Below are 26983 nucleotides of genomic sequence, written 5' to 3' on the forward strand. Positions count from 1 at the left end.
CCGTGAAGACCGTCTCTCCCTCCAGCCCGCTATTATCATTACTCCGTGCTCGGTACGGAGTAGACATCCCCCTCTGATACTCGCTAACCATCGAAGCCGTCGCCTTCCTTAGGGATTCCAGAAGGATTAAGGAGGTTCGTCTGTGGATAGGCAACGGCATCGAAGGGATTCGGAAGACCGGAATCGTCCCTCTATGGTTTGGTTCTACCGTCCTACTCCGTAGAAAGGGGGGAGATGGCCTTCGATCTTTCTCCTAATCAATGAGTCGATTGAGCAAGCCGTTGGAAGTCTGAGGGAAACTAACTGCAGTGGTGCTTATGCGCGGTGGAGGATCAACAAGACATCCAATGCAAGACACGGGTAGATGGAGAGGTATGTTTCTAGAAGGCGACTACTGTCGATGGCGAGAGATCCGTTGCCATCCGTTCATCTATTTGAAATTATTGGTTAACCCTAATCACCTGGTGTACACTCCATGTCCCATGAGCCTACTTCGCAGTACGGAGTAGAGAGTAGTAGATAATAACCCTCTATTATTATCCAATATTCCCAGCTAAAGTTCCTTCGCCAGGCTCATACCATTCCGTGGTAGCTCCGCAAGTCAAGGCGCTTTCTCCATCTGGATAGACTCCCGGAACGCCTTGTTACTGTTAGGTGATGGATCAAGTCACAGCCTAGGACGGAGTACAGAGTACCTACGGAGTAGTGGGGTCTTGCTTCTGACTTATGGATTCTGGCATGGCTGATAAACCAAAGGGCTGGAATGACAGCTGATTGACCGATCACCCATCTTGTCTTGCAGTAGGCGAAGGGTGTCTGCATTAATCCCGACGGAGGTTGCATCTCAGCCCCTCTACGGAGTCTTTTTTTTTATTCCCCCCTTTTGTTCCTTGTTCCTTGCCCCTTTGTGTTTTTCTTGCTTTTTCTTTCTTTTCTTTTTCCATTTCCAATTCTCTCATTCACTGTGTCTTCCTTGTCTTTCTCTTTCTTCAAACTCGCTACGGAGGACTACGGAGATGTCTCCCAATTCAACCCTGATCATGCTATGTTTTCGCACTGACCCATGTGACTATGGCCTGAACACATCCCACGACTGCCTCTGTGCATTGCAGTTTACGTAGTAGTTAGCTGAGTATGAGCGCTTTAGCCCCTTCTATTTTCCTTCATCATTATTACTGTTGTTCTACAGCTCAAGTTCTAATGCATAATGGAAGACTTTTCAATTTCTCATACAAATCTTATGTAGAGGATGAGACATCCATGAACTGTATTTCAGTTGCAAACGAAAGGTCCATCGTGATTCTGTTTGCTCAATCCCCAAAGAGGCGCCATCAATTCAGCATGACCTGAAGGACATGTCCGTTTGATTTACGCTCGCGGCGTATGCCAAAAATGAAGAGAAACCTTTCACGAGATCCAATGAGATATCTACGCCCGTTCAAATTCTCAGAGTATCCATACCTCGTGTGGCTTGGACAGATAAAGAACGGTGAAGCCATGGGTGCCCTGGGAAGTCAATCTGAGGACGTTGTGAACTCTATATTTTCTCCCAGGCTGTTTGCTTGCCGGCCACGTGCTGAAACCGATGCCATCCATTCCAAGCATAGGGTCTAGATTGCAATCCTGCCTTGATAGACTCTCACAGACAAGCATTCACCCGCGGGGCTTGAGACGGGACGCCGCTTCACTCCCTGGCTGGCCTTCACCTGGAACCGTTTGATCAACTGTATGCCAGGTTGCCATAGGTTGCTTGTCTAACCCATCTGCATTCTAGAACTTTATTTTGTTTGCCTCTGTAATCATGACCAGAGGGGCTCATTCACTTCTCAATTTCTACGAAACCGACGACGAGGGTATTTAAACCCTGCTTGTGGTAGACTTCTGTTGAAGCTTGCCCCTCACCCTTTCTTCGCTTGGGCTTCCTACACCCTCCTTCCTTTTTCTCTCTTGCCCGGAATCGTTCCCCCGTTTCTTCGTCTTCATCAATCTTTGCTCCTCGTGGAATCAGCTTTGTCTCGTAGCTTAAGCTTTTCTTTTCTTTCATCTATCTCGTCTTGCCTTCCATCCAAGCATGGCAAGTAGATACTCCCCGACCCAGCGCGGTGCCAGAAGCGTCTACGCTGGCGGCTACAGCGACACCATCAAGAGACAGTAAGCTACCCGAGCCCTGCTCAAAGCTGCGGGGAGGTTCTAACAAATGTGCTCCATTAGGCTGGACAGGGTTGTCATCCCAGAGAAGTGAGTCTACAATCTGCATTTCTGAAATCACGATATCTGTTGCTAATCATTGGTTGGAAGGATCAAATGCGAGGTCTGCAAGAAGTTTCGCATCCAGGACTATTACTCCAAGCGTCAGATAGACAACCTTCGCAATGCCATCGCCGTTCAGGGGGCCAGAGCTGCACATCAGGCTCATGCAAAGTGCAGAGACTGCGTCGGTGGCCCGAATCTCGAGATCCGTTGCTTCGTCTGCGATCAGACAAAGGGGCTGGAGGACTTTGCAAAAAACCAGCGACAGAACCGTGACACTGCCGTAATATCTCTCTATTCCCCTCCTTCTGCTAGAGCTTGCTGACCTGGATGCGTCTGTAGAGATGTCTGAGTTGTGTCCAGAACCATGCCGACGTAGAACCACTCCTCGAAGAGAACAAACACCTTCTGGAGATCGAGGGAATGGCCCCTAGCATTGCCGCGGTACGCTCACAGTATACTTCATAACATCCTACAAAGGCAATGTATACTAATAGGAGTAAAGAGCCAGGTCGGAGACACGATGTCCGCGGATGCCACCAGAAGATCTTCAGAGAAGAGTGAAGATGACGAGATATCTTCTGGAGGCGTCTGGCTCGAGAAAGGAAAAAGCAAGGGGACCACCGCGGGAAAGGTTTCCGGACATCAGTACAACGCCTATGACTCCCAGGGCAATCTGCACCGTCACTCCGCAACACCCTCACAAGCCAGCCCATCTGTTCATGGGGGATGGGGATCATGGGGTGTCACTGCCGCCTCGTCGAAAGCTGCCTTGAGCAGTTACAACTATTCATCCCCGACTCCGAAGCGGTCCAACTTCGCCAGGATTCCGGTGAGCTTCAAACAACATGAGATCTTCAGATCTAATGCAAGTCAAACCCGCTAACTTCGCACAGGCTGCACGCACCGAGAGATCTGGCGCACCCACTATTTGTGAACCCAAGGAAGCCCGCGATGCTGTTGAGTCCGATGACGAAGACGATAACAAGGACCTCGAAGATTACCTGTAGGCTGTGCATTCTCTGTTTCTCCGGTGGTGGGTTCAGCTGGTCAAGCACTTTGCGGAAGGCTCGAGAGCACTTATGCTAGTTGGGACATGGTTTATCGTGAAGGAATGGGACAATTTGAATTTGCTAGTTAGGAATCGCGCTTGACAGCGGGAGGAATCCAATGGATTGTTTTTATTGTAACCTCGGACCACCCCTTATGTGTCTGTAGTCTAGGCGACCACAAACCATGGTTGGCAAGATATTGGGTACTCCGAGCACCCCACCGGTCCCAAGAATCACATATCCATGGATATAATCATTGTGATTTGTATAGCACCGTCGACGTGCGCGGCGTTATATAAAAGTACATGTTAACTCGGATCGTCTAGCTGATCTCAGAGGCAAAGACCGACCGGAGACAGTTTTCTCGAAGTGATTGGAGGTGACGCTCACCGTCAATGGGCTATCCTCTCAAGAATATGGAAGATCTACAGAGAACAAGGTAGAGTAGATTAAAGATAGACGTGATATCTCTGCCTTACAGAGAGAGCTCAGGCAGCGCGAGAGACCGATGACGTATGCACGGCGGCTGGCGGCTGCGCTGCTTCTTCTTTGGGGTTTAGCTTGGCCTCGTGATTCCAACGCTCGATCGCAACGGAGAAAAAACAACGATCGATGATCAGCCACTGACTGCTCAATTCTCACGTCGGCCACGTTTGGCACTCCTCCTGTCTTCTACTTAGTATCCATCGGTTTCCTGGCCGTTGCCGTGCGATTCCTTCTCAACTCGCTACACACATTGTTTCAAGATCCACTGGCTCTAGTGCGCCCCTCCATCGGGTGCCCCTCTTCTTTGTCCTCATCCTTTGTACTGTGTACACACTCGGCACTCGACGTCAGACTTTTGCCACCTTCGATAGCTATCTTTTTTCCTTCGGCGTCTCTTGTCTATCACTTTCTATCTTTGTCGCATACATCTCGCACGCCGCTTGTGGAGCATTCGTCACCCTTACTCAAAAAGAGGATACTCTAGCTGCCGGCTCTCCATATGGCTTACGATGGCTACCAGAATAGCTCGAATCCGTACTCTCAGATGGGCCATGTCAACCAGATAGACCCGAGCGAATATCGTCCAACATCCTATACTCCACCCTATCCATCTCAGTATGGTTCCGATCGACTCAATATGCCACAGCCCTCGGTGCCCCCAATGTCGTCGTCCCCGACGAACCAATACCATCATCCGTATCAGGATCCGAACATGTGGCAGCAACAGCAACAGCAGCAGCAGCAGCAGCCACCGCCCCCACCACCATCACAGCCCCCTCATACAGGAAGGATAAACGATGCTGTGAACTCGGCTTTCAACAATCAAGCCGATAACTCCAACTACCTGCCACCGGAAGTTCTGTCGCAAATAACGGCGACCGTTATCCAACAACTCAAAGAGACTGGATTGAACAACCTGCAAGGTGATCAGCAGTCGTCATACCCTCCTCCCCGGCCACCGAAGCCTTGGAGTCCCGCTGCAACCAATTCTGTGCCCAGCGAAGCTCCACCTTCACCGTCCTTGGGCATGCACAATCCGTCTCCGACGCCGACACCCAACCCTGGCCATGAGGGGACCAATTTTCCGCCGCCGCCGTCCGCGGGCTATTCGGGTGCTCCTCGCTTCCACAGACCGTCGCCCGTTCCCGTGGAGAGGCGGGATTCGCCGGCTAGCCAGACCAGCGACCATAGTCATCGAATGGAGTCTCGACCGAAGATACCACCGAGGGAAGAGGATGCCACGGTCACTGAGCTGACTACACTGGAAAAGATATGGGGAAAGCTATTCGAGAATGGAAAACCCACGGAGAGGTTAGGACAGTTTCTGCGCGGGATCGCTGTTCATTTGGTAAGCTTTAAATAACAGCATTGAGGAACGGTCACTGACTTTGTGCTAGATTGAAGCATATCCTCCAGAAAACACCCTTGTGATAACTCCGGAAAAGATGCAAAAGTTCTATGAGGATACTAAAGTATCTGCTGATCCATATCCTTGGCATGGTTAGTTAAGAGAATCGCCTTCTTAACCAGATAGGTCTAGTTAACGTAGAGCACAGATATCTTTGATGATCGTACATCCTCGATCTCGAGATTGTTCCGTGAGGTGGAGGCGGAGCACCACCTTGTGCAGAACAAGTTAAACGAACGGCCAGATATCCCAGGATTAACGCCGCGCGGATTCGAGCGATGGGCCACATTGATGATCCGCGCTCACCCCAAGAAAGAATATGAGCGACTCAAAAAAGCCGTACTCAATATGCCTATCAGCAACCCTGACAACAAGAAGGAACGGTTCCCTAAGGAGATCCCACGGCGACTCTTCCCGGAAACGCCGGTCCTTCCCCTGCGAGAAGAGGTGGATCAATTCATCATCAAGCACTGCGGTGTCGATCTGCCTCCGATTACAGATGAGGAAGTTAAACAAGCCGCTGCGCATCGCCACAAACCTTCGACTAGCTCCTCCGCGTCAGGGACAGAATCCGCCTCGGTTAGTGAGCGAGAGCGAAAGCCAAAACCATACCAGGCGTCTGTTTCGGCTGTGGTAGATGACGATGATGAAGACAAAGAGATTCCACCCCAGCCAATCGAACGACAACGGAAACCTTACACCGCACAGCCAGGAGGGGGGAAGAACTACGAAGAAAAGAAAACCTCCGGACACCGGCATACCCAATCATTCTCTGGAGGCTCTATTCCTAAGGAAAGTCTTGGAGGTCACGGACACAAGCAGTCAGAAGCATACAGCCAAGATCCACTCTATTCGCGCGGTGCCTCACGTCCGTTTGGCGGGCGATCCCGAAGTCCGTCCCGAGTAAACGCAAGTGACTACAGGCACTCCGAAAGTGACCTCCTGCAGAGCAACAGTGGTTTATATGGGACCTCTCCAGGTGGTTATTATGGATCTGGTGCAGGCACCCTAACAGGAGATATTCTTGAGGACAACCGACGCCGACGCGAGCTTGAACGCGAAGACGAGGATTTGCGGTTGTATGAATCCCTGCGAGAGCGCGAGAAGGAGCGTGAGAAGAGCAAATATAACGATCATTTCCCAGCTCGATCTAGCTGGTCTAACGACGAGGATTTCTATCGCGGCATGCTCGGTGGTCAAGGCGGTGGCCCAGTCGGCGGCAGCAGCGGATATGATTACAAGTCGTACGGATTCAAGTGATCCTGACATGTGAACATTGATAAACGATGCATATTTCTAACCAAGGGAGTACCCTTTCCTTCTTTGGATCCTTCTTTCTTTGTCGTTTCTTTTCCGTTTTTCCCCCTTTGTTCAAAATCCAGGTCAATCTTTCGTCATTGATTCGGGCTGTTTTCGCATTGGAAAGTGATATCCACCATGTATTCGATCAATAGCGGGTTTCTCTTTTTAATGAATGATGTATGATGCTCATGAACTTTATGTGTTTCTTTATGTATAACATTTTCGAGTTCGGAGTACTTTTTCTTTGGATTTTCCTCTTTCATTGACTAGCCACAAGATAATATATATTCTGGATACCACAACAATAATCCTACCCCAAGCCTTTGTTCCCAACGTAACAACAGGCCAATAACTCTTGAACATCACCGCTCAACTCCCGTCTGCCTCTTGCGAATCTCATACATGGTTTTCGCGCCAGCATCCTTACAGATAACCGCCTCCTTCTCCCTATTCCTCTCTTCATGCTCCCACAACTTCTGAATCCTCCGCTGATCCTTCTCCTCGCGCTCCAGGCGTTTCCTCTGCCTTTTCTTCATCCTCGCCTGCTCCTCCTCAATCTTCTCTTCTTCCTCATCTGCCTCGACCCGCAACTGCATTATTTCATCCTCACCCAACCTCCACGGCACAGCCAACACCTCGACCAAGAATCGACAGCATTGGTCCAGGAAGCGCATTTCGGCGCTCGTGCCCCGGACTACGAAGACGCGCTCGAGCTGCAGCTGTACCGTGGACCGGAACATTGACAGAGTCCCTTTGATCTGGGCGACGGCGCCGGGGACCAGTGAGGTGATGTTCACGGCTGAGTTCCGGTCCGTGGCAGCGACGTGGGTCGTTGTCCACTGCGATTGGATTGAGCCATTGGATGGTGGTGGTTGCCTTGTGCCTTGACCTGGGCCTGAAACGGAGGCTGAGACTGAGGAGTCCTGTGCAGCGGCTGCTGCTGCTGTTGTCGTCGGGTCGGCTTTGTAAACGACGATGTCAATTGTGGCGCCGCTGCTGTCATCGAGCGTTAGGATGGTGAGACGTGGGTATTCAGTCCTTGCGATGATGATGCCGGCTACGGAGACGAATCGGATGGGGTGGTTTTGGTAGAAGAGGATGGATTGGTCTGGATGGGGTTAGTTTTTCTTTTCCTGAACTGAGATGACGGTCCAAGCATTGGATAGGTGTTGGGGATCGGGTTGGTATGTGCGACGGTGGGGAGATGCCTGGGAAAAATCCAGCGTAGGAAGGGAAGTAAGGATAAGCCACGCCGTCATGGGTAAACGGCGAGTAGGCAAATAGTTCAGGCAGACAAGTATGGGCAGGCGGGCAGGTAGGTGGTATACTCCGTATGCAAGAACCCGGAGTATAAGCCACACGGCCATCCAATGATCGCTCGACTTCCAACGATAGCGAACAAAGAAAATCCCGCCCCAAACACGGCACGCAATTTCCACACGCAACCTAGAACCAAGAAGGCGAAACATGACACCGCAAATCAAAACGACCCGACGGAAATCACGACAAAAAAGGGGCGAGAAGGGGGGATGAGGAGATGAATCCCTACCTCCGAACTCCGGCCGTCTCTTGAGCCGATGCACATCCGTCGCCATCATCTTTACCCAGGCGAAGTGGGTAGGAGACGCCTTGAAGCAGAACGCCGGGTAGAAGACGAGATCTTCATGTTCGGTTGGCGCCATGAGATCATTTTCTCTTGGGTCTGCGGGGGAGCAGTTTGGACTTCGGATGTTGAGGAGCTGGGGAGATTGCTCTTCTGGGGGAAGAGGGATTGGGGGAGGATGGGCTGCACGTGATGGGTTCTTATCTTATCGCTAGGCGGCAGTGGGATCCACTTTGGGTGCCTGATTGTGGCATCTACATTGACATACGATGATAGTATTGAATCTTTATGTGAGTTCTTTCACCTCAGAAATTTATCTTTATTCTTTTACACTAGTTTAAATCTACCATTTCTCTGCATACGGCCGCATATCTATAGTGAATCTTAAAGTGGGCGGGTGCTCGAGGCCCTTAGATTTCCGAAGAAGAGGAAAGACTTGCGGGGCAAAGTTGAAGTCTTTTTTTTTTTGTTTATTTTCAATGGTCTAGTGAGCTCAATATCTATGGGATACACTAGATGGCGGGAAACTTACTTCTGGTTATCCAATCCAGTCGAAAATCTTTTCTCCGTTAGTTCTAGAAACGGCTTTCGTAGAAATCTTCTACCCGAGTTGAATATTACGGCAGCTAGAGATGCAGCGAGAAACTTCAAGAGATTTGTTCACATGTGGATTTGACATTCGTTGCGTCCGAGACGTTGGCAGAAATGCCGAAAGTTCGGTTGTCGCTGGAATTGATTTTCTTTGCAATCGGGTTATAGTTGTCCGGGCTTCGAGCTATAAGTATTACGGGATATGACTTAGCGAGGCGTCAAGCAATAGATGCTCCCTGATAATGTTATGATTAGTCGACCGTTTTTATATATTTTGGATTTTTAGAGAGTGACGTAGTATACCGTTCTAGGGCCAACACCGGCAATGATAGTGAGGGGTTTCGTAGCCATTGAGTGTTGAGTTTAATTAGATATGCATTTTTTAAAGAAGGAGTAAGAGAAGTAACAAAGATAGATGAGAGTACAGTTTGTATGGGTAGCATTTGATACTTCACAAGTCTGACATCAGGTCGCTTATAAATCAGCGTCCATTGAATTTTATTTCTATCAGTTGTTTCTAATACCGACCGCGCCCTGTGTCAACTCTGCAAAGGCCATATGGAATTTTTATCTAGGATTTTCCGGAGACTTTAACCAGGTCAGAATATAATAAACGCCACAAATAAGCTCTTTCATTGGTCTGTATTACGAACTGGCTGTTCCTGGCGTGAGAAGTCTACGAAGACACAATTGCTGGGGGCAGCATTGACACATACAAGAAAATTAGGCATCCTCCGCGTATTCAGTTTTCAGCGAAGAGATGGATGCTTTGTCCCTGGTATCTTCAATACCTCTCATGGTTTCTCCATGGGCAGGTTTGATGAATGCTTGAAACTGAGACGTAAGATCAAGTCAAATCAAATTATGATATGCTAACTTTCTGGGCGTATCCTGAGAAATTACCTTCAGCTGCGACAGAAAGAAAAGAGGGGGACACTCGCACAGGTTTGGAATTAAGTCGTACAGGAATGGCTTCAAACAAGGCGATACAAGGCCTCACTGACCAGTGTGCTTAACAAGTCAGAAAGCAGTCTATTTTGGCCCCTTTAGCCTCGCTGAACCCTCATTCGAGGTCAAGGCTGGCATAATGTCACAAAGACGAAAGAGTGCAGATCTGCGCGCGCTCGCGGAAGCCTCGGAAAGATTGGGACGAGCCGTGTTGGCTTACTCCGAAGCTGGAATCCATTTTTCTACGATGTCTACACCCTACGGAGTATACGATGTCTTGGATCGACCAAGCAATAATCGTACGAAATGTGCTTCGAACTTCATTGACCGGTGATTCCGCGATAGAATGGACCCAATGGACCCCTACAATCAAGGCGCAAAACCAACATCTGCATGATGGACGCCACTAGGAAGACACAAGACGAACAGGAGAGCCGGACAAGCTCTCAATGATTGGGATCTGGCAAGGAAGTCGTCCGTAGGTCTCACAGGCAGTCCCATTAATTTCCTCAGTGAAACAGAGACACTGCTAGTGCCAACATTGTATCCATTGCAATTGGCCCCCCTATAACGGGCACTAAAGTAGTTTAATATAGCCAAGGTCCACCGTTGGAAGGGGCCGGATATTAAAAGATTTGATATGCTCGATTTACCACCGACGGATGCGCCAAATCCAGGGACCGTGGTTCAGTTTCCGTTCTAGGTATCCTCGTGGATCCTGCCCCAACAATGGACCCATTTTCCATATCTGTGTTTGAGGCTTCCTGGCCCCCAACTCTATTCCAAGCCCAATGACGAACCCTGTTTCAGGCTCAAGGAGGCTTGGTTACATTCAGAGGTAGTAATGGCCAGAGGATAATGGACTGCCTACAGGGAGGTTTTGGTTTATATACCTGACATATCTTTATGATCTTCAAGTCCTTTGTGGCTATCACTTCCCTTCAGTCCATCCTCTCGGAAATCTTCTAAGATGAAGATCAACAGCCTTCTCCTCGCAGCGTCTTCGCTGTTGAGCTCCACCGTATGGGCTCTGCCCGGCGATACTTCTCTTAAGGAGAGAGACGCCTCAAACCGCCTAGTTTTCGCTCATTTCATGGTATGTTTCTTGCTGCAATGAAGCTATATCATAGGATGCGGATAATTAACCTGATATGAATAGGTTGGAGTTGTTGGCAACCGAAAGAGCGCAGCCGACTATGACGATGACATGAAGAGAGCGAAAGCCCTGGGCATTGATGCCTTTGCGCTGAACGCTGGAAACGACGACTACACCAACGATCAACTGAACTATGCCTACGAGTCAGCTGCTAACAATGACATGAAAGTCTTCATCTCCTTTGACTTCAATTCCTGGGGCACAGACCAGGCCAGCGCAATTGGCCAGAAGGTCGCCGACTATGCCGGCAAGCCCGGCCAGCTTATTGTCGACAACAAACCCTTCGTGTCCACTTTCGTCGGTGATGGCTTGGACGTTGCAGCTTTACGCTCTGCTGCTGGTCAGGAGATATACTTTGCTCCTAACTTCCAGTCTTCTACCGATGTCTCCAATGTTGACGCCCTGTTCAACTGGATGGCCTGGCCCAGCAACGGCAACAACAAGGCCCCTACGGATGGCAACACAGTGACTGTCCCTGATGGAGATAACGCATATACCTCGGCTCTGGGTGGCAAGGACTACGTTGCTCGTGCGTGAAATGACCTCTATCCCTTTTATCGAGTCTACCGAGTGCTTGAAAGTAGCTAACCCCCTAAAAGCCGCGTCGCCTTGGTTCTTCACCCATTTCGGTGCCGAAGTCAGTTACAGCAAGAACTTCGTCTTCCCTTCGGATACCCTCTGGTACGATCGCTGGAACCAGATCTTGGAGCTGGGCCCTCGCTTTGTGGAAATCATTACTTGGAACGACTATGGCGAGTCGCACTACATCGGACCTCTCAGCTCGATGCATACTGACGATGGTAACTCCAAATGGGCCAACGATATGTATGCCTATACACTCAATGCCCCTTTGATTAGCGTTTCAACTCATTAACTAACAACAACAGGCCTCACGGCGGCTGGCTCGACCTGGCAAAGCCTTATATCGCCGCTTTCAAAGCCGGCGCCACCTCGGTTGGCGAGCATATCACCGACGACGAATTGATCTACTGGTATCGTCCCAACCCCCGTGACACAGACTGCGATGCCACCGACACCTGCATGGCCGATGCCAACAACGATTCCGGAAACTACTTCAAGGGCCGTCCGAACGGCTGGGAATCCATGGAGGACTCCGTCTTCGTCGTCTCTCTCCTGACCTCCCCGGCCACCGTGCAAGTCACTTCCGGCGGAAACACCAAGTCCTTCGAGGCCCCTGCCGGTGCTGCCTCTTTCAAGGTGGACATGGGCGTGGGCAAGCAGCAGTTCTCTGTTGTGCGTGACGGCAACGAGGTTCTGTCGGGAACGAGCCAGAAGGATATCATTGACGGGTGTGTCTGCGGCCTGTATAACTTCAATGCTTTTGGTAAGTTGCCCTTCCGAATTGTCGGGTATCAATGTACGGAATACTAACTTGTTTTCTAGTTGGCACTCTTCCTGCCGGTGACGCCGACGCCCTTCAGCCTGAGGCTTTGGCTTCGTTCACCGACGGCCTGAAGGTTGATACTTGCCAGGCTACTCCCTCTCTTGGTGCTTCTGCGCCCGCGGCTACGGCTTAGATAGATACTAGGCTCATCTAACTTGACATTCTGGGATTGGTTGCTGTATATAAAGGGGCTGAAATAATCAAATGTCAAAGACGAAGAAATCTCTGTCTATGCAGCATCCGCTCACTAATATTTGATCCTTTTCGGTGATATAACGTAGTATTTCATCTTAAAGCACTAATCTTGGCTCAGCCTTGCCAGAATTGTATGGCCACATGACATTGGCTGGTAGCAAAGAAGATCGGAAACCACGTCAGCCAGTAGATCACCAACAAGCCAAGAAGGCAAATATGAACAAAGAAGTCCAATCTGGCTATACTGTATATGGATAGTACTAGTACCAGCGGTCTGGAGTGGTAACCTTCTTCCACTACTCGTTCACAAGATAACTTCGGGGCATACGTGTTCATGATGTCCAGCAAGAGTACAAACAAAGAACTCCAGCCTGATCACACTATTTATAGATAGTATGCTCTGGCAGCTGGCTGGAGATTCTCCCCTCGAGCCTCAATCCCACTTTCCCAAAGCTGTTCTCTTCTCTTTTCGTTTAGTGTCTTCTCATTTCTCACACTACGAGCAGTCTTCCCAGTCCTTCATTCTTCCAGAACATGGCTCCCCCCGTCGACGTGCTAATTATCGGTGGCGGCCCTGCCGGACTAACGGCGGCCTTGACCCTCGTTCGCCAGGACCACTCAGCCATTCTTTTTGATTCAGGCAGCTACCGCAACGGCGATGCTGAGTACATGCACATGATTCCCACCTGGGACCACCGCAACCCGGCTGAATTCCGAGCAAAAGCGAGATCCGAGATCCTGAGCCACAGCGCGAATATTAACATCGTGGACGTCCACCTCACCGCGGCTCGCAAGATCAATGACTCCTTGTTTGAAGTCGCCGACGAAGCCGGCAAGACCTGGCAGGGGAGAAAGGTCATTCTTGCTACTGGCTCGGAGGACATTTTCCCTGATATTCCGGGTTATGCGGAGTCATGGGTGAAGCGCATGTAAGTTTCACCGAGTCAACTCTGATATGTAAGGATGGTGATCGCTGACACCCTGACTTCTAGTTACCACTGTCTCTACTGCGAAGGATACGAAGACCGCGGAGCCACCAGCTCCGGCGTGCTCGCTATCCAAACGGCCTCAATCGCGCCCATGGCTATTCATCTTGCCGAGAACGCCGCGCACCTAAGCGCCAGCGTGACGATCTACACACATGGCTCAGAAGAACTCAGCGCCCAGATCCAGACACTTCTAGGCCCCCAACCCGACGGTCAGAAGATCTTCAAAGTGGACTCCCGGCCCATCTCGCGCCTCAGCGTCGTCGAGACAGATGGAAAGCCCACCGGCATCGAACTTACGTTCGCGGACGGCACAACCGCCCTCGAGACCTTCCTCGTGCATGATCCATTTACCCGAACCAAGGGCCCCTTCGCCGAACAGCTTGGCGTGGAGACAATGTCAAGCCTGTTCCCCGGGTCCGACAATGGCGAGGTTGTGGCTAACTTCCCGATGTATCAGACTAGTGTGCATGGGGTCTTTGCGGCGGGAGACTGCGTCACGCAGTACAAGGTTGTTGCAGGGGCGATTTCAAGTGGATGTAATGCTGCGGTTGCGGCATCGACGCAGTTGTTGGCGGAAAGATATGGACATCAGTCGCTGGTTTGATGCTCCTCGGGATAGATTGCTTGACAGTGATGGGTCCTTGAACCGTGATCTTGAGCATATTTAGGATATGTGATAGTGGAATTATGAATTGGGGTTGAATATCACAATGTCTTGGTGTACTCAATCTTTCTAGGGATTGTAGAAAATGGTTTAGGTGGTTGCCAGATTAATGCGCCTTGTCAACGGGGCATCAACCCACGGCGAACCTCCACCAGGTTTGTGCGGCCCTGTACTAAGAAGGTTGGGACAGCTACAGAGTAGTTCGTGACCCATCTCTCAAAGTGTAGAACTGCATGTGCATCTCCTACTATACTACTGATGTACTGAGTCGTTCATAGTTTGATGCTGGGGGTAATATATGAGCTGTATAGATGATTGAAGTAGTGCTTTCCTGTTGTTGCCTGATAGGTTTATTATTAGATACATGTCTATAAGTAATGTCACATAGATCAGGACTAGGAATGAAGCGAGTAATTGAACTAGTTTTATAACTTTTGGAGTCCTATATCATGGACAGGAGAAACACGAAAGGTGCATGGAAATCGAGTGGGTGGTATATGTGGCAGCTGCATTGTAAGTACGATAGGAACAACAATAATGACATCCATGTTTAAGTAGACGGCTTTAGCATAGTTAATGGAGGAGATTATTATTGATTATCAAGCTCGAGTAAACTGCGCTTTCCACTTGGATTAAGGACTAGGGTTAGACAGTTCCCCTCTTGGTGAGATATCCGACTTTTGCCGATTCCAGCTTGTTTACCACTCGAAGCTGAAACTTGTGAGATGGTGGTTGACCAATATCGCTCGGACATCAGTGCCAAGGGCCGGTGCTGCTATATATACTCCTGGTATAAAGAAACTGGCTGAGACACAGCCTGGAAAGGTGCACTAACGGGCAAGCTAAGCTCCGCGTAAGACAATTGATCTCCAAATGTTAGCAGGTGTGCCAACTGAGTAGTGACTGAACTTTTTTATGACTGCTCCAAGATTGACATTTGGAAACGAGAAGAGAACAAGGAAAAAAGCGCCAATTGTGAATGGCAGAAGTTCTTAAACCTTTGCTAACCATTCCAGGGTTTTGAGAGAGCTTAGAATGTGACCTGTGATTGATCACCTCCTTAAGACGCCACCCCGGGGACCGGGGAATACTAGTCAAGCCCAGTGTCGAGCCGATATGGCATGGCGGACCTAATGCAGGGTTCATTTACCTATTGCCAAGAAGCAGAAATAGTTTAGCCAACAAATGACAAATACTCGCTATGGCGATGGGGAATTTGGAGTATGGGAAGAATAATTGGTGGCGTTGGTACTAAGTCTTCTGCTATTGCGCTGTTTCTGGCCAAAGTCCTCTTTCTTTCCTCTTGCTATCCCGAGATTCTCTTCGAATTGCCTCAATTACGATTTGCGCGAATGCGGTTGGGAAGAACATCACGAGCCATGGTTTCTTTGCCAGTGGGTATTCGATGGAGTATAATCCCGATAATGTGGATCGCTGGGCTAGCTGCGATAGTGACTTCCCTTGAGCTTGACATTCGCGACTCTCGTAAGAGCCGTGCTCCTTTTCAACCAGAATACGATCTCGATTGACTGACACATACGTTTGAATCAACAGGCTCTCTCATAGACGCTGCGGCCACGACGGTTGAGAACATGTTCAGCAATTCTACTTCATTAAACGGCAAATTCAGTCCTTTGCTCACAGGACACAAACAGCCCGACGAAGACATGCTCACATTCGACGAAGGCATGCTCTATTTAACTCTGATACAATTCTGGAATGCGACCGAAATCGCATCATACAACTCCCTCATAAACAAGCGCTTGAGGAAGCCACTCAATGATAGTGATGCTCCGATAACCCTGGAAAGAACTCAAAACCAAGCGCTGGGTGCCTGGGGTCTGGCATCCATCACAGCCGCAGAGATGAACTACCCCGAGCTAGACGATAAGTCTTCATGGCTGCAGGTTGCTTCCCATATCTTATCAGTTTTGACTAGTCAGACTTGGGATGTTAGCACCTGCCGTGGTGGCCTTCGTATGGATTGGGAATGGTTTCCGAAAGATGCCCTATCGAACGGACTTTTCTTCCAGCTTGCTGCGCGACTAGCACATGCCACCAGCGGGGATGAGAGTAGAGATTATGCTAGATGGGCAAATGAGGTATGGGAATGGAGTGTCATAAGCCAGATTCTGGATGAAAAGAACTGGTCTGTTATCATGTCGGTCACCAACAGCACGGAAGGAGGCGCCTGTTCGCCTTATAATCTCCGGGAGTGGAGTTACGCTTATGGATTATACCTAAATGGTGCGGCGTACATGTATAAAGCAGTAAGTTATTCCTTCATGATGACAGAAAGGTCTTTTCTCAAATCTTTGATGGCGACTTGGAAGGCTAGCAGTATAGCTAACCCAGCTAGACAAACGGATTATCATGGAAAGAGAGAGCAAATGGATTGCTTCAGAGCACAATGGAAAGATTTTTCATCGACAATATCATGACCGAGTTCGGCCCACGTGGCTCCTTTGGAACTAACGAAACAATAATCAACAACATGAAGGGCATGGTAGGGCTACTTTCGGCATCGCTCGTCACTGTCGCCAATCTGCTGCCGGAAACCGCTGAACAAATCGTGCCACGTCTCAGGGCAACCGCGGTTGCTGCTGCAAAGCAGTGTAGCGGGTCAGCCAACGGGACAGTATGCGGATCGGAATGGACCAAGCCTACATACGACGGTAACCCCGGCCTGGGAAGCTCTATGAGCGCGGCCAATCTCTTCGTATCCATTCTGATGCTCCCGGAAGGCCAGGAGAAGAAATTGTCAGACGGGGAGATTGCAGGCATTGCAGTAGGATCAGGGGCTGGCGTTGCTATAATCGCTACAGCCATTTTTCTCCTCGTGCGACGACGGGGAAAAGGCAAGAAAGGAGTTGTGTCTGATTCGGAGTACTCACCATGTCACTCTGATCGAAGCGAGGATGTCTCGGGGGTCACGGAGGATACGTCGGAGCTGCCTGCAAGTAAGGATGGCGGTACGTCGGTACTCCGGCATGAACTGGACAGCAATAACAGAGCCACTGAGTGATTCGAACATGAAGGTTCTCAAGAGGTCTTGCGTCGCCCTGAGAGTCAAGCATTCTTCTACTTGATCAACCTTAAAGTACTTAATATTTCAACGCGGTTGTTGCTTTTCAAGCAATGTTCATAATACACCGCAGGATCCTAATATCTGACCTTAATGAAATTCTGCTCATCATTCCATATTATATGCTTCCGATCACAATGAGTCATCGATTATCTGCGTGTGAACTCTCTTAAAAACGTGGATATTCTTCTGTTGCGCGTTGTTCTCTTCTTGTAGGATAATGCACTCGAGGTGCGCCTCCGTATAAAGCCGTTCGAGCTCTACAACTCATTGGCCAAGCTGGGCACGACTTCATGCTTCTAGATCAGGCTGACGGTTCGTAGCTTGAGTCTGGACGGCTCTCTCTTCAGGCGACGGGTGGTTCTTAGGAATAAAAGTTAAGAGCCGCCTGCACCTCCGCGGCGTCATCTCTGATATGAAACCATTTTCTCATATTCCCGTGCTTGGCAAGAGACTATGACGGCTACATGGAGGATGGATGAAATGCGTGGAATGCGGCTGAGCCCTCTCAGAGTGGCCATTTTTGGCCTTGTCCTGTTGTAGATGTTGTGATTTGAAGATATCAATGTTTACATGATTTTGAATAATTTGAGGGACCATGCTGGTGTTGGGCTCCAATAGACAAGTTAGGATCATGATATCGGTGGAATTGCACCCTCTTACCCATGGCCAGAACACCGTGAACAGTTAACCAGTGTCATGCTGGGCTACAAGATATCTTTGCAACTGTTACTCCCCTTCCGCCCAGACGCTATTCCAAGTGTTCTTGTCGGCCCCCTTGCACTGAGTTATCAGGGAAAACTTCGTCTGGTTGGCAACTAGCTCGAAGGTGTGGGAGTCCAAAAACAGAACATTTTGCTCTATGTACATTACCCGGAATACACCTGGTTACTGAAGTCTCTGACGGCATCAAGTACCACATAACAATGCCCGCAGGCCCCGGTAAGTTGGTCCGGCCTTGGGGACGGGTGATGTACCCCTAGAATGCCGCAAATTGCAACATTAGGATGGTATTTCCCATCAACATGCCCCTCGGTGATGGTTCGTACGATCTCGTCGATCTCGGATCTGATGGATAGTATCTCGTAGTACTGAGTCCGATTAGAATCTATCTATTTTGCGCTGCAGAAAAGTCTTGCCAAGGCAGGAAATTTTGATATTATTAGAATCCACTGTTTTACTGACTTATTTTCTACAAGAATCTGCGTAGTCACTATAGTCCTGAACTAGACGCTTTTGTAGAGCTTAAGAATTCGTGATTCATTCTAAAGGCCTCCCCCCGGCTCACACATAAACTCATATTGAGATGCGTACTTAGACAGGCGTTACCGGAATCGAGAACTCCCTCTGTAAGATCCTAGACACGCGTAGAACATCATCCCGGTTCGTCCTAGACGTAACAATAAAGAAAGCCCCAAATAAAACAACCCCTTGCTTCGGCTCTGGAATGCGCTGGCCCTTACGGAAAAAGCATACAGATTCGGTGATTAATCCTCGGTCCTCTGGCAAAAGGCGCTGCAAGAATTCACCACAGGCGTCGTCAGAAGCGCATAGACCGCCTTTATCGGCCCTTAACCACACCAGTTGACTCCATGCTCTGGCGTGGTATGGGATTGTTGTGTCCTGGTCGAATGATTTTGCTAGACCTCGGAATCGTTGGTAGTCTCCAAGGCTGGCGAGTAGGTGCAAGTCGTACATGTTGACGCCATAGGCGCCTGCCGATGTCAGAACGACCGGCATTCCTGGGGGCCTGGGGTTGACTTCGATGAGAAAGCAGCGTGGCGGATGGTTGTTAGCAGTTTTTGTTGGATGGAGGTCGATTATGCCATCTTTTTCAGTGAATTCCATGGAGGAATTTTGAACGCGAGCCTCAAGGTGGAAAACCCCCGTTCTGAGTCCCATCTTTAGTAATATCTGGTGAAGTTTATCACGCACAATGGCATATTCATTAGCCGGTAGCTTCGTAGGGAGGACATTTGTAATTTTCCCAAAAGTCGCTGTCAATATCCCCGTTATCACCTGGGCTGTGAAAGTCGTCGGAGATCTCGAAGAAGATGATTTCCCCGTCGAGAAGTACAAAGTTGACGTCGGATTCGGGTCCCTCGATGAAGGCCTCTATGAGCGCCTTCTTGCTTGACCCTTCACACGTCCGTCTTACTCCTTCGAGGAGCTCCGTTTCGTTGTCGGCTCTGTACACATGCGCAGACCCAGTTCCTGAGCCTGGCTTGACAATGGATGGGTACTGCGGAGCAAATTCCTTTCTTGTAGTCTGTTCCTCCAGCTCTGATGCAGATGAAACAAGTGTTGTTGGCTCAGCGCCCCCGATAAGAAGTCTTGTTTCGTACTTATTGACAGCACAAGCAACGGCCTCTGGTAATTCAGTCGGTAGGCCTAGAATAGTAGCTGCCTTGGCGACTGGAAGAAGACAATAGCTGGCGATAGCACAGATGCCATCCACGGGTCCATATGCTTTGACAGCTTCAACAATGCGTAAATAAAACTCTCCGTTCGGCGTCATGTCTATCGGTACAAAGTCATAATACAAATGTCGTAGAGAGGGATCTGTAAGCCAATGATCCGGCTTGTCAAGAAGCACGATTTTGATACCGAGGGCGGACGCGGAGTTGAAGAACGGGAGATAGGAAGGGAGATTCAGGTGGCCATCAACAATGGCGAGTTTTCTCTCTTTCGGTTGAGCATCAAGCAGCCATTCGAAGTTGAGCCGAGCATGCACTTCTTCGATGAGAGCAACTTCCTCGATCAAAGATTGATCATTGTGTGGCCGTACGATGAACAGAACAGAGCTGTCAAGTAGCGAGCGAAAGTCCTGGCTGTTCCCATGCTTGGTAGCTCCTCCAAAGACGGTTCGGTCATGGAACAACCCCAAGTCTGAACAGCCGATGAAACGCTGCTCGAAGATCCTGGTTCGTGCAAGATAGCCTGATCGCGCGGGCACGACAAGAGTAACGCGCCCATTCCATGTCTTCCCAGCGACAAGAGAACTGGACGACTTGACTGTACTCAGCAGATCTTGCAGACCGCTACTAAGTCTATGTTAGCCAGTAGTTCAACTGTAAAACTTCCCGTAGATAACGTACTTTTGCACATGTTCGATGCTCTCGCTGCCGACCTTCGATGATCCGCTGATACTAACATCCAAAAAGATCAAGAAGTAGTCTTCGCGGTGTGTCCTTGGGGAATCATCCACAGGTGACCAAGAGATCTTAATATCAACAGAATCCTTTACCGCATCACCATGACCAACGGACTTATCATGACTCAACCTGACCGTAAACGAGGCACTCAAAAGTGCCGCAGCGTCACCCATCTCGACAGCGTTCTGACCCTTGACTATAATTTTGTTTACTCCGACAATATGAAAGAAGACACAGCAGGGATAAATCAATAAATCAACGCGACAAGATATCATGTTATGGGTAATTACCAATCATTCAATCCAGTCCCAAGAATAAAGCGATCGTCTAGACAGACCTAACCCATTCCCGAAACGGTAACTGCTGCTTACTCCGAGGAATACGACGTTGTTACTCCGACGCCCCACAGTAAGTCCAGCCATTAACCAGAACCATATAAGACCTTCCGTGCTCCAGATGGCGTGTTAATTCGGCCTTTTTGTCTTGAGGACAAACGTGCCGAGGGTAAGAAATGTGATGTTGCGTGCAGACTGCCAAGGAGTTGCTTGTACACGCTTGTGTGCGCCTGCCCGAAGGATGAGATCTCTGTAGAGTCACATTTAGGTGTCCGGCGGTTAAAGGAGGATCTTCCTGTCCCGGTTTATTATTCTATTATACAGAGGACCTTGGTGGCTTACTGGGCGCCGTGCTTGAGGGACAGGGGCTGTACATGGCACAGATAAACTAACCAGAGCATAGTTCAGATGTCAAGGATAGTACGCGGCTCTTGTGCATCAACAATAATTATCCAGCTCCTTCACATGTCATACCCACCCACCCAAAATATATTCATTCTGTATTTGAGACCCTCATTGAGGCATCCTGGGGCTGCTTTACCGAAGGGAGCCGAAGGATCCCCCACGGGGATGGCATCACACTAGTTTTATGATCTTGGAAGATCCGATTATAAAACAAAATCAGTAGCAAGAAAGCCCAAACTAAGAAGAAAGGTTAAAGATCAAGAGTGCGACGGTGGCAATACTAGTCCGCGTTTGGTTAAAATGCAGGCGCGTCAGCCCGTGAAGACCCTGACTACTGCCGGCCTTAATCTGACAACCTCCACAATGTAGCATCGAAAATACTATGGTTATACCTAGACTAAACATAGGGAGCTCGTAATTGTCAAAGTTTCTTTACTTTCGCCACTGGACTTCAAGGGCTGGACGAGACAAACATGACTACTGCGTGTAATGACCGGACAGACATATGTAACCCTAACCTAATGCTTACAAGCCTCATCTCGCGATATACTAAAATTGCAATAGTCTAGCATGTGGCTCCTGTGTGGGAGTATAGGACAAACTTCTTATTTCTATTGCTTCAATGAATCCATTCGAGCCCACAAGTGCTGACGCTAGACGCAACCCAACGATGAGGTTGGTCAGAAACGTTGTGTGGCACGATTCCTTCATGGTCCGCTAAGTTTCTAGCAGCCACACTGGTGAGGGGGATAGGAATCCAAAGTTCAAGACCGTCAGCAGCGGAATTGTGCCGCAGGTTGGTTAAGTCTCGTTTCGTAGTGTGCTATAAAATATTGTATCACTGCGGGACAGAACATCTGAAGATAGCACCGCAATAGGGTCATTTCGCAGAATCATCGCCATGTCTGTAACCAATCCCCTCAACGTCTTCAAAGGCACCGAGTCCATAAAAAACTTCTTTAATCCAGATGAACAACCTCCCGTGCCGTTGGTTGAGCTACCCCCAAAGCTCAACCCATATCATGCAGATGGCGTGCGAATTTACGCGAAGCTGCTCACCTGCCTTCCAGCGCAGAATGTGAAAGCTTTACCGGGTTAGTAGATCTCACTCTATATCTGTTAACACATGAACATACTAACTCGATGACCTGAAATCCAGCACTGAATATGCTCCTTCACGACCCCTCCTCCGCAAACAAAAAGGTCGTGGAAGTCAGTTCCGGGTCCACTGTCACCTCACTAGCCATCACTGCTCGAGTACTCTACGATAACGACAACTCTACCGCCTACGTCTCAAATAAAGCCGCACTGGACCGTGTCTGCGAACTCCAGTTTTACGGTCTCAAGGTCGATCTGTACGGCGGACCAACATACACCGAGACCACTGATCCACGGGGACCAGTGGAATGGGCTCGCGGACCCGGCAAGCGAAGCGACAAAGTCGTGAATCTGGGTCAATACGATAACGAATATAACTGGAAGTCGCATGAGCGGTGGACGGGACCCCAAATCTGGAGACAATTGCCTGAGATCAACGTCTTCTGTATGGGGATGGGAAGTACGGGTTGCGTGACTGGCACGGGCAAGTATCTGAAGTCCCAGAAGCCCGAGCTCAAGGTCGTGGGTGTTTGTAATGCTGAGGCGGATATTATCCCTGGGCCTAGGGAGAAACCGATGCATAAGACGAGTCCCTTTCCGTGGAAGGCCGTGGTTGATTTTCTTGAGGTGGCGTCGTCCAAGGACTCGTACCGTTTGTCTTTGAGACTTTCTCGGGAAGGAATCATTGCTGGTCCTTCGAGTGGAATAGCGCTGCAGGGGCTGTTTGAGTTCATTGAAAGGGAGAAGAAGAACGGCACACTGGCAAGCTGCGCGGACCCGAGGACTGGGGAGGTCTCGTGTGTTTTTGTCTGCTGTGATCTGCCGCAGAAGCATATCGAGACCTACTTCAAGAAGCTTGGTCCTGAGGAATTCAAGCCAATTGGAAATCAGGTTAGTACAGAAAGAGGACGATATCAGGGGGCCCAGGGGTCTAACTGGCTACAGGAACTATTCAAAGTGGACCAGAACGTGTACAGCTTCCGCTGGGAGATCGACCCTCAGGAAATTCTTGACGTAATGCCCGAAATCGTAGAAGAGGTCAAGAAGGCTCGGCTTGTCAGGGGCGACGAAGCCCTAACAAACGGAGCAGCTGAATTGCCTTCAGTGCGCTTCCTAGATCTGCGCGCACAACCTGACTTTTAGTCTGTCCATGTCAAGGGCGCTTTCAGTGCACCACTGCCGGGTTTGACTGCTGATACCATAACGCCGTTTAATTTCGACGAAATCAACAAGCTCGTTGAACAGTACAAGGGATTGGAAAGCTTGCTTGAGGACCAGCAAATTTCAGAGTGGATCTTCAAGGAGGGACCTCCCGTGGTTGTCGTCGATTACAATGGAGATACTTCGCGTATCCTGGTGGCATCTCTGAGGGCCAAGGGTGTTGAGGCGTATACTTTCATAGACGGTGTCCCTGGGCTTCAGAAGTACCTTGACAGTTTGAGGTCTTAAATTGGGCGTCAAAAACTATTCTGTACTTTGTTGGTACGTTATGGACAGGGCTTGCAATCCTGGTAGATCTTAGAGAAGGAGAAGAAAATTACAAATTGTTGTTTAAGGGGGGCGAGGGTTCAACTTTAGCATTTATTAGGAGAGAAACGGAGATATAAGAGGCAAAAATCGAAATATAGCACCTTGAGTTGTATATAGTTCATCATCGACATATACGTATATAGATCAGCATAGAGAAGTCCTCAGAGTTCCAAATCCACAACCGTTGAAACATCAACACGAAACTCTCCCTTTGATGCGTTATCAGCCAGATCAGGCACATCCACGCTAGGTGAAAGCAAGAGTGGCATCGGCTTGAATCCCACTGCTCTTCCATGGACCTGCCCTGCCTGTGGGAAGGCAAACTTCAACTTCTCATCATTATAGATCGCCTGGTGAATAGGCAATAAGAGCCGGGGACGGTCCCCTAGCGCTGGTCGCTGCTGACAGGCCGTAAAAAGTCCGGAAGTTTTGCACCAGGTGCATCTTGGCTCGGATCAATGTGGAACACGGACTATCACGGATAGCTGCCAAGACATCAGCCAGGTCGATTTTCCACTTCAGGCTGAGACCGTGGTCAGCGCAGAATGCACTAAGCACGTCATCTGGATCCTGCGTTTTCAATACGACGGGTTCCAGGGCAATCAGTCGGAGGACCATGGTTGCCGTGGCCCGATGGTTACCGTCGATGATTACCGTTGTGTGCTTCCCTTTTCCTAGTGGCAGACTTGGGTAGGAGGCGACTGATATTGGGGCGATTTCACACGTGTGAAGGGCCGATTGCTCCGCACTGGTGAGCATTTCTTCGATGATGTGAAGGACGTGGCTGGGGATGCTGAACTCCGAACGCGGAAGTTGATTCAAGGCCACGTACACGTATGGCAGTTGCTGATGGCCCGAGAAATGAACAAAGTCAAGATTCTCTAGTATTGGATCGGAGAGAAACAAAGCTTCTTGTGCGGCTTGTGCAACTGCAGCGAAGGAACTAGATGGAGGTAACAAACTTGTATCTAGGGAAGCCATCATGTAGGCGAACAATGGCACGGCCCTGTCAAACGTGCTTTCTAGTCCTCCTAGCGGGTCTTTCAGAAAAGCGAAGATCTGCAGAAAGGTCTTTGAGTGCTCGAGTTGACCTTGAGATACTTGTACAGCAATCTCCGATAACGAACGGTCCCATAACTCCATGGCGTCCACTGAAGCAGACAGAGTTGTTCTATAATCAACTGGGGCTGTTATGAAGTCGGACTTCGCAAATTGTGATGAGATTGACTGCTGGCTTTGCATTTGATTGATGGTCCATTCGGACTCCTCATTGGCATGACCCTCCAGAAGATGGACGACCTTTTTCCAACTTGCAAGAACAGAGGAAGACGACAGGACCAAGCTAATAGTAGGGAGGCAACTCGCCGGTACGCCTCTCTCGGGCAGGTTTGAAAGCATGTAATTCATTCTTCCCATTGCTGTCTCCAAGTCACCATGCATGCGCCAGTCATCTTCCGTAAAGTATCCTCCAAAGACCGTCTCAGCTGTTGGAAACAGTCTTGGTGGTCGTGTGTCCAGACACCATGCTGCATCGTATACTCGAAAGAGCGCGAGTTCAAGTAGATCTTCAAACGTAGGAGAGGAGAGATCCGGCGGCATGAGCCTGCTTGCCGGCAGTACGTTGCGCTCTGTGTTGGAGACTATTCTCCCGGGCATAGGTGTCATTGTTGTTGAATCGTCTATATATACGTGATCTGAGCGATTAGGAACCGAATAGGGAAGAAGTGAATTAGTGGGCTTGTTAACGTTTTGAATGGTCGTTGCCGCTGTTTTATAGCAGAGTCTTTGTGGGCCTATGGCTGCATCGCATAGGAATCTTCCGGTGCTATGTCGAAAGATTCAACAACCTCTTTGAAGGTATTCACAAGGGATTGTAACTCTGGTAAGTCTCAAAGGTTTCAAAGACAGACAAATGCGGAAGTTACCTTTGTAGCCTCAAGTTCTTCTTGACAAGAGCAGCCGTCACTACATCTGATCTCATAGGTACAATGCAGGACCACACTTCAGGCCCCCACCCTCCACGACTGATATGGTAATAATCCAAGTCATGAACACCATAGCCATGTCTCCCTCCCATTAGATTCGGAAGACAGGACAAAGTTCATCACGATCCAGCCGTGCTAGAGTCGAGGGGTGTGAGACGGAAAGATTCCGCACACGTCATTGTGCTACAGCACTATGCTAGTAACTTTTGCAGACTCCGATCCAAAACCTAGATGGATCCTTTCGGTTGCCATCGGAGAACAGGTATACGATGTGGACCATGGAGCCTGATTGATGGTTGGTCTCAATGACAATCCCTTCTTTAGAAAGGGCTCTAGTAACAGAGACATCCATAGGGAGGCCTACCTTGATGGCAAGAATCCAATCTGATTAACATCGTATGACCTAAAAAGGGTTAATGTAGTGCAGGATCCGCAAAGCCTTCCGTTAACGAAGGCCTAGAGTATCGTAACTGCATCCCTGAAAAGTTGTACTGTTTAGTATGCCGAGGTAGCGCTGAATAAGAAAGCATAGAACTCTGTGCTAGTGATTTGCGTGGTTGAGGTTCAGCTCGTCGACCTCGTCTCCTGGAACCAATTGTGGGTACGAGTGAGAGTCGGAGAAAAGTTTATTATCACGAGATGACGAAGAGCGACGTGAGCGCGTTGAAGATTGATGGTCTAGATATATGGGAAGGGGGAGAAAGCCGAAAGAGAGAGGAAGTCCGACAAAGACAGGTGACATTAGGGTTAAGCCCGTGGGTACTCCGATCTACTCCGCGGAGTGCGGGATCCACCTGTCAGCTTTGGGATCCACTCCGGGGTAGTCCGATTACTCCGAGTATATCTCCAGCCTGGTTTGCGAGGTTTCCCTATACCGCTACTTGCACCGGATGATCCTTCCAATTGCTCTCTGTGACCTTCCTGTCCTTAGGCTGAGAAAGTCTTCCTTTTCAACTGCAAAAGAACTACACAAGGGCAAGCGGATGTGATCCAGACACATTCTATAGAAACATGGGCGTCTCCTCTGAAAAGCAAAGCAACGCACAATTGCAGCCAGCGGGCGACAGTGAAACACAAACAGATCAATCTATAAGCGACTCTATGGCACACTATGATCTGGTTGAGCCGACTCCGGAGGAAATAGCAAATTTGCGACACACGGGAAGCAAAATCAAAGCTACGGCATGGTTGGTTGCTCTCTTCTCTGGGGCTGAAAGATTCGCGTTTTATGCTCTTCAAGCCCCATTGCGTGGGTAATCCACCCATTATTCCATAAAAGTAACTAACACGTGTTATTAGAGAATTACATTCAAAACCCTCGGGAGAATTTCGGGCGTCCTG

General features: G+C 49.3%; 11 protein-coding genes across 11 annotated transcripts; 7 read left to right on the plus strand and 4 right to left on the minus strand.

The window, feature by feature from the left end:
• Positions 1–2071: 2071 nt before the first annotated feature.
• LDX57_005248 (uncharacterized protein) lies at positions 2072–3260 on the plus strand (the record flags this gene model as incomplete). Its single annotated transcript, XM_046086927.1, has 6 exons — positions 2072–2151; positions 2212–2238; positions 2299–2533; positions 2593–2694; positions 2756–3082; positions 3147–3260. The coding sequence occupies 6 exons, from the start codon at positions 2072–2074 to the stop codon at positions 3258–3260; spliced, it is 885 nt and encodes a 294-aa protein (XP_045942893.1).
• A 580-nt stretch (positions 3261–3840) lies between these two features.
• LDX57_005249 (uncharacterized protein) lies at positions 3841–5206 on the plus strand. Its single transcript, XM_046086928.1, has one exon. The coding sequence runs from the start codon at positions 4288–4290 to the stop codon at positions 5149–5151; it is 864 nt and encodes a 287-aa protein (XP_045942894.1). The 5' UTR covers positions 3841–4287; the 3' UTR covers positions 5152–5206.
• Positions 5207–5285: 79 nt separating this feature from the next.
• LDX57_005250 (uncharacterized protein) lies at positions 5286–6456 on the plus strand (the record flags this gene model as incomplete). Its single annotated transcript, XM_046086929.1, has 2 exons — positions 5286–5292; positions 5345–6456. The coding sequence occupies 2 exons, from the start codon at positions 5286–5288 to the stop codon at positions 6454–6456; spliced, it is 1119 nt and encodes a 372-aa protein (XP_045942895.1).
• A 404-nt stretch (positions 6457–6860) lies between these two features.
• LDX57_005251 (OB-fold domain-containing protein) lies at positions 6861–8180 on the minus strand (the record flags this gene model as incomplete). Its single annotated transcript, XM_046086930.1, has 2 exons — positions 6861–7606; positions 8048–8180. 2 exons carry the CDS (start codon positions 8178–8180, stop codon positions 6861–6863), a joined length of 879 nt encoding a protein of 292 aa, XP_045942896.1.
• Positions 8181–10610: 2430 nt separating this feature from the next.
• Positions 10611–12334, plus strand: LDX57_005252 (glycoside hydrolase family 71 protein; the record flags this gene model as incomplete). Its single annotated transcript, XM_046086931.1, has 5 exons — positions 10611–10736; positions 10800–11325; positions 11396–11621; positions 11684–12141; positions 12201–12334. The coding sequence occupies 5 exons, from the start codon at positions 10611–10613 to the stop codon at positions 12332–12334; spliced, it is 1470 nt and encodes a 489-aa protein (XP_045942897.1).
• Positions 12335–12930: 596 nt separating this feature from the next.
• Positions 12931–13989, plus strand: LDX57_005253 (NAD(P)/FAD-dependent oxidoreductase; the record flags this gene model as incomplete). Its single annotated transcript, XM_046086932.1, has 2 exons — positions 12931–13325; positions 13389–13989. 2 exons carry the CDS (start codon positions 12931–12933, stop codon positions 13987–13989), a joined length of 996 nt encoding a protein of 331 aa, XP_045942898.1.
• A 1484-nt stretch (positions 13990–15473) lies between these two features.
• Positions 15474–17074, plus strand: LDX57_005254 (uncharacterized protein; the record flags this gene model as incomplete). Its single annotated transcript, XM_046086933.1, has 3 exons — positions 15474–15534; positions 15604–16319; positions 16409–17074. The coding sequence occupies 3 exons, from the start codon at positions 15474–15476 to the stop codon at positions 17072–17074; spliced, it is 1443 nt and encodes a 480-aa protein (XP_045942899.1).
• Positions 17075–18448: 1374 nt separating this feature from the next.
• LDX57_005255 (uncharacterized protein) lies at positions 18449–19036 on the minus strand (the record flags this gene model as incomplete). The annotated part of the gene is made up of 1 exon (XM_046086934.1): positions 18449–19036. The coding sequence occupies one exon, from the start codon at positions 19034–19036 to the stop codon at positions 18449–18451; it is 588 nt and encodes a 195-aa protein (XP_045942900.1).
• A 46-nt stretch (positions 19037–19082) lies between these two features.
• LDX57_005256 (uncharacterized protein) lies at positions 19083–20563 on the minus strand (the record flags this gene model as incomplete). Its single annotated transcript, XM_046086935.1, has 2 exons — positions 20233–20563; positions 19083–20178 (listed from the first exon to the last, which is right to left on the minus strand). The coding sequence occupies exons 1-2, from the start codon at positions 20460–20462 to the stop codon at positions 19083–19085; spliced, it is 1326 nt and encodes a 441-aa protein (XP_045942901.1). The 5' UTR covers positions 20463–20563.
• Positions 20564–21930: 1367 nt separating this feature from the next.
• On the plus strand, positions 21931–23576 carry LDX57_005257 (uncharacterized protein; the record flags this gene model as incomplete). Its single annotated transcript, XM_046086936.1, has 3 exons — positions 21931–22123; positions 22189–23231; positions 23286–23576. The coding sequence occupies 3 exons, from the start codon at positions 21931–21933 to the stop codon at positions 23574–23576; spliced, it is 1527 nt and encodes a 508-aa protein (XP_045942902.1).
• Positions 23577–23753: 177 nt separating this feature from the next.
• On the minus strand, positions 23754–25322 carry LDX57_005258 (uncharacterized protein; the record flags this gene model as incomplete). Its single annotated transcript, XM_046086937.1, has 1 exon — positions 23754–25322. One exon carries the CDS (start codon positions 25320–25322, stop codon positions 23997–23999), a length of 1326 nt encoding a protein of 441 aa, XP_045942903.1. The 3' UTR covers positions 23754–23996.
• Between the last annotated feature and the right edge of the window lie 1661 nt (positions 25323–26983).

The sequence above is a fragment of the Aspergillus melleus genome, assembly GCF_016097325.1.
Source record: "Aspergillus melleus strain CBS 546.65 chromosome Unknown contig3, whole genome shotgun sequence".
In the NCBI taxonomy this organism is placed as follows: domain Eukaryota; kingdom Fungi; phylum Ascomycota; class Eurotiomycetes; order Eurotiales; family Aspergillaceae; genus Aspergillus; species Aspergillus melleus.

What these genes read in the sequence shown, in the direction of transcription:
- LDX57_005249 (XM_046086928.1), top strand. Translation starts at nt 4,288, where the DNA reads ATGGCTTACGATGGCTACCAGAATAGCTCGAATCCGTACTCTCAGATG.